General features: G+C 33.1%; 1 protein-coding gene across 1 annotated transcript; it reads left to right on the forward strand.

The window, feature by feature from the left end:
- The first annotated feature begins 9,051 nt into the window (after positions 1-9,051).
- LOC120077136 (protein translation factor SUI1 homolog) lies at positions 9,052-10,929 on the forward strand. Its single transcript, XM_039031037.2, has 5 exons — positions 9,052-9,115; positions 9,735-9,851; positions 9,963-10,168; positions 10,540-10,593; positions 10,690-10,929. Exons 2-5 carry the CDS (start codon positions 9,815-9,817, stop codon positions 10,732-10,734), a joined length of 342 nt encoding a protein of 113 aa, XP_038886965.1. The 5' UTR covers positions 9,052-9,115; positions 9,735-9,814; the 3' UTR covers positions 10,735-10,929.
- The last annotated feature ends 321 nt before the right edge of the window (positions 10,930-11,250 follow it).

Below are 11,250 nucleotides of genomic sequence, written 5' to 3' on the forward strand. Positions count from 1 at the left end.
GGAGTGCCCGGCAGTTAACGAATGATGGATAATGTGATTAAAGAGTTTAATCAATTATTCACGTACCGTTGGAGCTTCAAGCTACAGGTCCATAAGGTCCCCTTGGTTGCTTAATGGATTTAAGTTGAGAATCAGTTTTTGGGTTAATTTGAAATGTTCAAATTAATAAGAGGAAATTTGATTATATATAATATAATTAAATTATATATGATATAATTGATTAATATATTTGATACATAATTGTTTAGTTAGAGAAACAAATATTTGAATATAATTCAAATATATTTTCTATGAATAAGATTCATAGTTATTAAATCTAATATAAATATGATTTATATTAAATGCCATAAAATAAAAGAACTATGGTTTACATATTATATATGATGCAATATTAAAACTATAGGTTATAAATATAATATGATAAGTTAGTTATCATATTTATTTATAATTTATTAATTATTTGATAATTAAATCCTTTTTTCTCTATAACCACTTTTAATGGGTAGTTATTTAGTTTTTTGTGGCAAAAATCAGATATATGAAATATGATTTTATTATTCCAAAAGATAAAGATTCACTATCGAGTAAAAAGAAAGTCTTCTACACGATTCCTTGAGAGACTAAACGATCGAGTAATATAGTCTATGCGATAGACTTGGTCATCTACATGACAGCCTTGCTTCCACTCGATCGTCTTCCTCCTCCAACTCCAAACTCCCCTCTAACCAAAATTAGTCAGAGCCCACCACTCTTGGATTCTCACACCGAGAATACCAAGGTGACTAAGTGGTAGTGTCCCTGTTGGTTCGAGTTTCTCGTTGCCATTTGCTACTGTTCAAGGAGAGTTCGTGATTTTTTCGACGCATTTGTGAACGAGTACGATCGAGGGATTAACTTGAAAAACAGTTCTTCAAAGATATAGTCACTATACTCTTGTTCATTTATGTTATAGCATGTTGTAATTTAGTTTTATGCATATTCTACTCTTGTTTAACTGTAAATGTATGCGTTCAATCAAAATGGGATTTGGACGATTCGCTTCCGCTCAAAGGTTCTCTGTCAAAAGAGTTCCTTCATTCATTGCTTTATTATAAGACAATGGATCCTTAACATCATAGTCAGCTACGATGGCTAGGGCTTTTGTTAAACCTATATAACGAATAAACGGGTTTGTTACCCTCCCACTACATCGAGGCACCCTCAACATTTGAGGTGGATGTGACCTACTAGATGAACCAATTTAAACAACTCTTATTGAGGTATTGGGCTTTTCAACAACTCTTGTTGAAGGTTCAGTAGTTTCAGTGGAAAGTTCACTTAACACTATCTTACTGCGGGGCTTATGTACCCTATGTGGGTTTCTTCTAAAAATGCATCGTTTTTCGACAAAAACACTTTATTATCTTTAGGGTCATAGGAGTAACCACCTTTCGTTCCTTTAGGGTAACCTAAAAAAAGACACAATTTCGAATGAGGTTCCAATTTCTTAGGATTTGCCTCAAGCACATATGTTGAGCAACCCCACATTCTGAAATGTGTAAACTACCTTTATAACCATTCCATAACTCAGGTGTTCCAGTGACACTTTTGGATGTAACACAGTTCAAAATGTAGGCTGCAGCCTGTACTACATAACCCCAAAACAAGCCAGGTAAGGTAGCATAACTCATCATAGACCGAACCAAGTCCAACAGGGTTCGATTTCTCCTTTCTGATATACCATTTTGCTGAGGTATATCAGGTGTTGAGAGTTGGGATACAATTTCATGTTTTATCAAATAGTCCTAAAATTTTAGATCTATATACTTTCCACCTCGATTAGATCGAAATGTCTTTATTGTTTTATTTAATGCATTTTCAACTTCAGCCTTGTACTCCTTTAACTTTTCAAGGGCTTTAGACTTATGTTGCATTAAATATACGTACCCATTTAGAATAATCATTAGTGAAAGTGTTGAAATATTCTAACTTTTCTCTTGCATTAACATTCATCGGACCACAGAGGTTTGAATGTACAAGCTCTAAGGGCTCTTTGGCTCTATGGCCTTTTCTAGTAAAAGATCTTTTAGTCATTTTGCCTTCTAGGCATGACTCACCTACAAGTAAAGAATATTCTTCTAACTCGCTTAGAAGTCCATTCTTAAGCAGTTTCTCAATCCAATTGAGATTTATGTGTCCTAATCTTAGGTGCCAAAGATGGATTTTTTTTTAAGAGAAATTTTCTGTCTTTTATTTTGAGTTACCGCAAGTTTAAACGGTTCAGTATTTATAAGGGCCTTTGGTGCTAACAATCTTAGCACATATAAATTATTTAGCATAACAAAGTTCTATACCATTATAAAAAATAAATGCTTTATAAAGAAAATTATACATAATAAAGTTGTTCGATTAAACACTTTACAGAAATTCAATTCATTTTAAAGTCGGGAACTACATATACATTTGCAATTATAATATAATTTTTTCTGTAAAGTAAGTTGGAGTCCTCCCATTGTCCTCGCACAGACGGCATGCCCAGTTCCTACACATATCGTCATTTCACCAGGTGCCAGCTATTGCCAGGAATCAAGTTCTTGAAATGAAGAACAAACGTGGTTAGTGGCACTCGAATTTATTATCCAGATCGAATCATCATTCTCCACTAAACAAGTCTTTAATATAAGTAAACCACATTTACCTTATTTGGCCTTCTTCTTTTCTGCCAAGTACTTAGGACAATTCCTTCTCCATTGTCCCTCCTGGTTGCAATGTGAAACAAATTTCCTTTACAACCTTGGTCTTCTTGCCCTTTTGGGCAATAATTGGTGGGTTAGCCTTCCCTTTTCCACATTTCTTCTTCATCCACTTTTTGGTGCCAGAAGACGAAGGCACAGACTTAGTTCTAGAGGTTGAACCCTTATAAAACTTCTTTAAGGACGAGATAACATTTTTCTTACCCTTCTATTCCTTAACTTTCATCAAAGATTGGAAAGTTTGTAGCTCATTGAGCAAAGTGGTCAGGTTATAGTCAATCCTGTTCATAACAGTATTGCTACAAAACTGTAGGAAACTTTAAGGTAAAGTTTCCAAAATGAAGCTAACATGACTGGCCTCATCAATGACAGACTCGTTCATCTCAGCCATATTAAAGTGGATCATCATGTTTAGAACGTGTTCTCGAACAGAGGCACATTCTGGTATGCGGCATTGAATATGAATTTGAGTGCATTGTGCCTGAGTTGAATGGACAGTTGTCTAATTCCCCACAGGGACTCCATGATCTCACGGGCAGTGAGCATGGGCTCATACTTCTTGACCAGGACCTTGGAGAGGCTTGCCAAGATGTACGCTCGGACCTTTTTATTTGCCCATAGCCAGCATTTGTATGCATCCCGAACGTTTCGAGTGGCATTTGAAGTAGGGACTTGAAGACACTTTTCAACAAGGATAAATATCATAACTATATTGATTGTGTTTGTCCAAGTGATGTAATTATCGTTGGTTAATTTGTCAGTGGCAAGCATGTTAAGAGTTGCAGAAGTCATATTTGTAAAGTTTGCTGAAACATACAATTTATTTACATTAGTATCTCATGCATTACTCATTTAGGAAAAACCAATCAAATTTAGCAAAATAACTTAATGCACCCTATGTGCACATTTATTTTGCAATGATGCTTCAGCGAGGCAGGATAAAAGCCGCCATAGGGTGAACATGTAGCCCTTCATTGAAATGAGATAATCTCAACCAATAATTACAACAGAACAACTTTTTTTTCTTATCATTATTAGTCAACATTGTTCGGTCCAGAAATTGTTAATTAGCTTAACACTTACTCGTTAGTGTAACCCCCTTATTTTAGATACTAAAGTTCTGCCCCAATGAGCCAATCTTAGAGAAAAACCAATTGAGGCAAAAATTAAAGCAACCTATCCATTTATGGAGTTTGAGTAAAGAGTCATTTAAATGTCATTCGTATGGGGACATAAACAAAGGTGCCTTAAGGCCGAGTATAAAAATTTACTACAAACTAATGAGAGAGGCCGTAGGATATGTTGACACACATCCCGCTCCCACTTACTATAAACACTCTCTCCATTCACCTTAGTATTGACCTATACAAACACCACCCGTAGGGCGACACAAGAAAAGGTGCCTCGAGGCCGAGTATAGGTCTCATGGTGTAAACTTTGAGGGAGAAACGTGATAAAAACAATGAAGTATCATATACCCCATTTTTCTCCCACTGAGTGTTTTACCTAGGATTAATTTAACTTAGAAAAATACGGTTACTTATTTTACTAAATGTTTGTTTAAATTTTCCCAATACTAATTTACTTTGGATAGCTAAAGAACTTTGATTATTGTTCATTAAGCATTAACTTTAATAAACAATTGCATGCTTCTAAAAAAAATCTATCTAATTTGCCCTTTAAGTCAGTTCTCAGGCAGAGGTATTCCGTTTCCATCAGCTTAAATACCCAGCCTAGATAGAAGTGGCCTTAGACAAAGGTCTCTTAGATACATTTACTATAACTTTAATATTTTATTAAAACCAATTTAATCCTATTAAACTGATTAAAAAGATTAAACTTATTTCTAACCTTATTAGAAACATTGTGAACTTAGGTATATGTAAATCATATTTTAAACTATTTAAAAAAGGTTATTTTAACCTAAGTTAGCATGCAAATATTTATTATTGATTTTAATTTCTAGTTTCATTTAATTATAACAATTATAAAAAAAAATTAAATAAATTAAAACCAAACATTACAAGTGAAATCACACTTAGAAAAATTATAACAACTGTGAAATTACCTAAAGTAATGACATGTTTCATGCAATTATAATTTTAATTTTCATTCCTTAAACATACATAACCATTATATACTAAAGTAATGAAAATAAAAAAATAACATTCATACATACATCCAACTATATATTATAATTCTTATAATATAAATGATGCATGACAATGTTATTAATACATGCAAACATATATTATAACATTTATATTATATGATGTATGAGCATGTTATAATATTAAATCATGCAACTATATTATAACAATTATAATATTTATGATGTATGATAAATAATGTATAACCTATGGTGGGATTTTACTATATGACATGCATTATGACATATATAAAATAAATAAATTATACATCAAATGCATAATTTAAAATTTAACTAATTGGACCGGGATTGGACTCCTAAACAACTTTTTATATTAATTTAATTAACTAAATAATTATTTATTACAAAAAAAAAACTTCAAAACATACTAAACCGGCCCAGTCTATGAACTGTAGGTGAACTAGACCCGCTAACCACACGAACCCCACGAACGAACCGGATGCAACACGTGCCCCTTTTCCATCTCCGAGCTTCTGTTTCCCTCCATTTTTGCCTCGTTTTCTCAATAATTTCGTCGAAAAAAATACGAACGACACGGACATTATCAAATACATCTCTATTGCAAATTTATGCCCAAAACAATGGGTCCTTACGAACCAATTTGTAAAAAAAAAAAAATGCAATAAGCCTATATAATCCAACCCTGAAAACATCCAAAAATTGCAAAACCTCATTCACCAACATGAATTTCAGAATAGTAAATGTAATCCAACCATGAAAACTATAAATTGGGAATAAGAATGCCACTTTGATACCAATTGAAGAACTGTGAAGTCTGAAGTGGAAGCGGGATCGGTCCCAATTTTAGTTTTTCACAGAATGTAAAATACAGAAAATATAAAATATGCCTTCTAAAAGAAATTTAATTTTACAACATGCTTTTCGAAATAATACACTAAAAATAATAATACGTATTCTTGAAGTGGCACGAACTCTTCGAATTCCTTGGACCTCCAATCCCAAAAGCAACAATTCCCAAAAGTCAAATGAAAGTACACAACTACAAGAATTACAAGGTATTCTTTTTTTAGGGTGAGAATCTACAGGAGTGTGTGGAGCTTTGCGTTAATTTTTGGGAAGTAGAATAGGATAATCTTTTTTAGAGAAGATTTTATAGAGTAAATCTTTTTTTTTTTTAACACACTATTTTGCATGCAGGATGAGGAAGAAGATCATTATTTTTCCCAATTCCCCATAATCCTTAATTAAAAAGAGAAATTTTATGGGGAGGGAGTTTTTCTTAACCTCCTCTCACTTTTATTTTGAAATAAAATATAAAATTATATATATATATATATATATAAGCACATATAGGATTATTAATCTCTTATAAGACCAATAACAAAACAATACCCGTCTTCATCTACTTTTGGAAAAAAGGCAGGCTTTACCCAATAGTTGTTGAACTCGAGGTTGGTAATAAACTGCAGTCTTCAGGTCATGGGCCTGATGAGTCGACGCTGCCCGACAGTATGGAGTACTGACCACACCTTGTGAATGGGCAGAGCCAGGTGCTCTTATTTTACGACGGTAGGGAAGGGCTTGGTGGGTTAGGAACGTTTTCAATATGATGATTTTTCCGATTTCCTCGGCTTTTTAGGCACATGAGGAACCGACTATATGAAGCAGGATATCCTGCTGCTTGGAGGTGTGAAAGGCCAACCAAGATCGGATATAGCTGGTTTTCCGCGTGGAAAGAGACGGTAAGGAGCTCACTTTTTTAAGTGAACTTTTAAACGATCTCCGAAGACATGGGGGTAGCGACTGTTTATTAAAAACACAGGACTCTGCTAAGTGGTAACCTATAATTTTTATATGAATCAAATTCAAATAAATTTATATTTGAATTATATTCAAATATTTATTTCTTCTCAAAATAAACTATATATTATAATATATCAAATACATTATATTGATTATATCACATATAATTAATTTAAATTAATTATATCATATATAATAATTCCCTCAATTAATTTAAACAATCCAAATCAACCCAAAATTAATTTGATTCTCAATTATCCCAGTTGAGCTACCGAAGGGACCTTATGGACCTATAGATTGAAGCTTTAATGATACTTAACAATTAATTAAATGATTCAAATTCCATTAACTGTCAGTCATTCTACTAAAGATCGACAGCTGTACTTTTTGCACTATAGATATATTTTTTTGTCCATTAATTTAATCAATCAACAATGCGATGATCTTTCACAAATTGCTCGTAAGTACAATTGCGCTAAAATTACCGTTTTGCCCCTGTAGTTACATCTAACTCTTAAGTATCACTAATCTTTCTAATGAATAATAAGTCATGATTCAATTATGACCAAACCTCTATGGGCCAAGAGAGGGTGTGGCGCCACATCGTTCAAGTCCAGAATTAGCCCTTAAGAGAACAATTTATCTACTTAAACTGACAGTAGGGAAGGAGTCAATTTCTTCTTATATAGCTTTGTTCCTAGTTTTCCAATCAGACGAATCCCTAAAATGGTAGGCATATTGAATTGGCAAACTGGGCACTCTCACACATGCAAATCAAAGAACCGCTTTCATAGGCAAGAGTTCACAACTCACTCAGGATTCTAGTCATGTCATCTATGGTCGTCTTAGTGAAATGTAAGTCTCTTCTATTAACAATGTTATATAATGAGACTATTCATTTCGTAGTCCGATCTTATACAAACCCTTTTCGTATATAGCGCCCCTGTTCACATGTCTCTACATGAAGAATCATGATCATATCATTTGTAGAACTTACAACAATTGTAACATCTACAAAGCGGACCGTATTCGTAGTATCACCAGGATAAGGTACCCAACCTTCCCATAGACCATTTAGGTTATCACTTAAACACAATTCAATGTCTCCACATATATGTTTAAGCTATAAAAGATAACTTTGGATGTTTCTTTATTTGTTTTGTGGGTTAATGCTATTAAATGTCAAATAAAATGCCTCAGATTTTATGAATAAACTGTTTGTATAATACAATTACTACAGAACCCACGAGATCTAGAATATCAACCACAATAGTGCGTTGCACGTCTTTTAACTAGTATTAATAAAGATCGAAAAATAAAATTGCATGGCAAAATAAAACGTTTACTTTTGAAAGATATATGCAATATCGTATTTAAAAACATTTTTTTTCGAGTCCATAGAAGAAATATAATTTATACATAATATCAAACTATTAACAGTTTGAAGAAAACTAAATTATTTAAGATCTATTTGGTAGATAATTCATATTATATTTTATGTTTTTAAATTAACTCAATTCAGCAAATATGTTTTTGTCAAACAACTCGAATTCTGTTTCTAAAAACTGTTTTCGAATTATGTGATTTAAATAGTGCAAATTCTGACAACAATGTTTTTACGTTTTCATTTTATCTAGATTTTGAATTTTAAATTTCAAAATGTAGAAAATATATTAAATAAAGACAAAATATTCAAAAATACGATATGTTAATTTATAAACTCAATTCATGTTTTAAAAAATATAATATGTATTATGTAATATATTATAAATTATATAATATTACAAAATAATTATATAATTTTTTAAAACATAAATCATATTAAAAATAAACTGATAATAGTTTATTGTTCAATTGACAGATATGTTAGCAACACACAAGTCTACCATTTAAACTGTCCACCCCAATTGTAGAAAAAAAAAATATTTAATTTGTCTACGAAGAATTAAATTGATTATTAATTATAATTATGATATAAACAAATTGAAATTCCATCGGGGAACCGAAATTCAGCAAATTTGGTGAACATTCTGGCGTTGACGAATTGGTCAATTAGGATTAGGTGGACCCTTTAACTTTTGTTAAATTAAGATTAGGATTAGGATTAGGATTAGGCGTTAGAATGTGAGCGGCAGTAGAGGATTACCTCCTTTTGAGTTTTGATATTATCCGAATTATGATCCAATGGCAAAGTAACTACGGGCAGGGAAAGTTTTAATCCAGATTAAAAAAAGAAAAGAAAAAGCAATCGATCGACGTCGTTTCAGTGACAACCATGAACCGTCGGATGAACTACGAGATTTAATCTGTACCGTAAAAAGAAATAGGAGAAACGAAAACGGAATAAAGTCGATATAATAGAGGTTTGTGAGGCTTGCAGAAATTGTCTCTTGCATATAAAGCTTCATTGACTTGAGACCTCGCTGTTTTCGTTCTCCCTTTTCTCCCGGTATAATTCTTCTTCAACTCTTTCATGTTAATCCATGCACTATTTTCTTTTCTATTTCTTGTTTTATCGATTTCTTCTCAACCATTTTTCAATTTTTCTATCTGGGTTAGGGTTTATCTTTATTTTTATTTTATGCAAGCGCGAGATCTGTTAGTTTTTTGGGATCTTAGGGTTTTGTTGTTTAATTGTAATTGTTCTTTAATTTGAAGAATAAAAAAGATATATGATTTTGTTTCCGGAGACGGGGTTTGTTCTTTGGTTCGTGGGAAATTGTTTGATCCCCTACAGAACATTTGCTTTTGTAGTTTGTTGTATTCTTTTCCTAATTTGGAGAAAACAGCCTTAATGGTCGTATTCTTTTCATAATCGATTGTCCGATCTACCAGTTTGTTATTTTTCTATCTTTTTTATTGAACTTGGTTAGGAATTTTTTTACTATACACTCTTTTGATCTTTGATCAACAAGTATGTCAGAGGACCGAGAGGATTGTAGATTAAACGTGGGATTTAGCTATATGAGGATTATGGGTGGATTATTATGTTTTGCTTTTGAACAAATTGATGCTTATGTGACTGTATCTTGTTGTTTCAACTCTGATCTGTTTGTTATGTCTTGCAGATTTGAGTACAACTTAATTGACGGCTAATATCTTATTTGCTGGTTGGTTACCTGTGTTCTAATCTGGACGGCCAAGTTTCATGTCTGAATTCAACGTGCAGATTCCATCTGCTTTTGGTAGCTTGACAAATCCCTGTACTAGGTTTTAACTATTTAGTTAATTGTGTTGTATAAGGACTAGGAGCCTATATATTTGCTTCAAAATTAATTAACTTATTTGGTTGTTAGATCCATTTGCTGATGCAAATGCTGAGGACTCAGGAGCTGGGGCAAAAGAGTACGTTCATGTGCGCATACAGCAACGTAACGGGAGAAAAAGCCTGACAACTGTTCAAGGATTGAAGAAGGAGTTTAGTTATAACAAGATACTCAAGGATCTGAAGAAGGAATTCTGCTGTAATGGCACAGTTGTGCAAGATCCCGAGTTAGGCCAGGTTAGTTCTGTGAATAGTGTATAGAGGCCATCCTTTTCTTTGTTGATGCTAAAATCATTTGTATGAACACTGTGTTTTAAAAAGCCTACCGGGCATGCGTCTAGGCGCAAAGTGTAGGTCTGGCGCCTTGCCTAAGAGACTCCTAAAATAAGGCACACCTCAGGCATGTGCCTTTTGTAAAGCCCAAAGGCTCAAAGTGTAGGTAACGGGAGTTGTCTTCTGTGGAAAGCTGCTGGTTGACTATGTCTATTTATGTTCAGTTAAACAAGAACCTAGAGGGCTTTATTAGATTGTTTGCAATTTTTCCCCTTCCCTTGTGGGAAACATACAATGCCCTAGTCGATAACATTGGCTGTTATGATTGCCTTCAGGTTATACAACTTCAGGGAGACCAAAGAAAGAATGTGTCTACCTTCCTTGTGCAGGTAACCAAGGATGAACTGTAATAATAGTTTGTGACCATGATTTATATTTCTATTAACAGTTTTTTAGTATGTTCACCATTTTTTCTGCATTGATAGGCTGGCATTGTGAAAAAGGAGAACATTAAGATTCACGGTTTCTGAAGAGCAGCAAGATCGAATTCTCTCTGTGTTTACAGCAACTTAACTAGTAGTGGTGGACATTATTATATAGCTACTTTTAGAACTTGAAGAGTGTGTGTTACAACTCTCGGTCCATGTACGTTTTCTTTGCTTTGTTATGCAGACCAAGTTATGGATCATTGGACCCTTTTAATCAATGATGATACATTTATATGATGTTTGCTGTGCATCACTCATCCATGGTAGATCGAATGTTCCCAAGATTGATTGTAGGAACTATGAATCGAAACAAAAGGCAAAAAGCTGATTTTGTTGTCTTCAAAATTGAATTTTGGAAAACATTCCTTAAAATGAAAAATGAGGTTTAAAAACATCTCTACTATGTTAAAAGAGGGGGGCTATAAGGGGAGAATTTTCTCCTCCTTTCTGTTCTTACATATTTTAATAATTTTCTTCCTGTCTTCATAACTCTTCAAATTATTTATATTATTTATGAGAAAAAATTGCAAACGACAATTAGTCACTTTTAACCCACAT

The sequence above is a fragment of the Benincasa hispida genome, chromosome 5, assembly GCF_027475165.1.
Source record: "Benincasa hispida cultivar pf3 chromosome 5, pf3_genome.v1.1, whole genome shotgun sequence".
Taxonomy (NCBI): domain Eukaryota; kingdom Viridiplantae; phylum Streptophyta; class Magnoliopsida; order Cucurbitales; family Cucurbitaceae; genus Benincasa; species Benincasa hispida.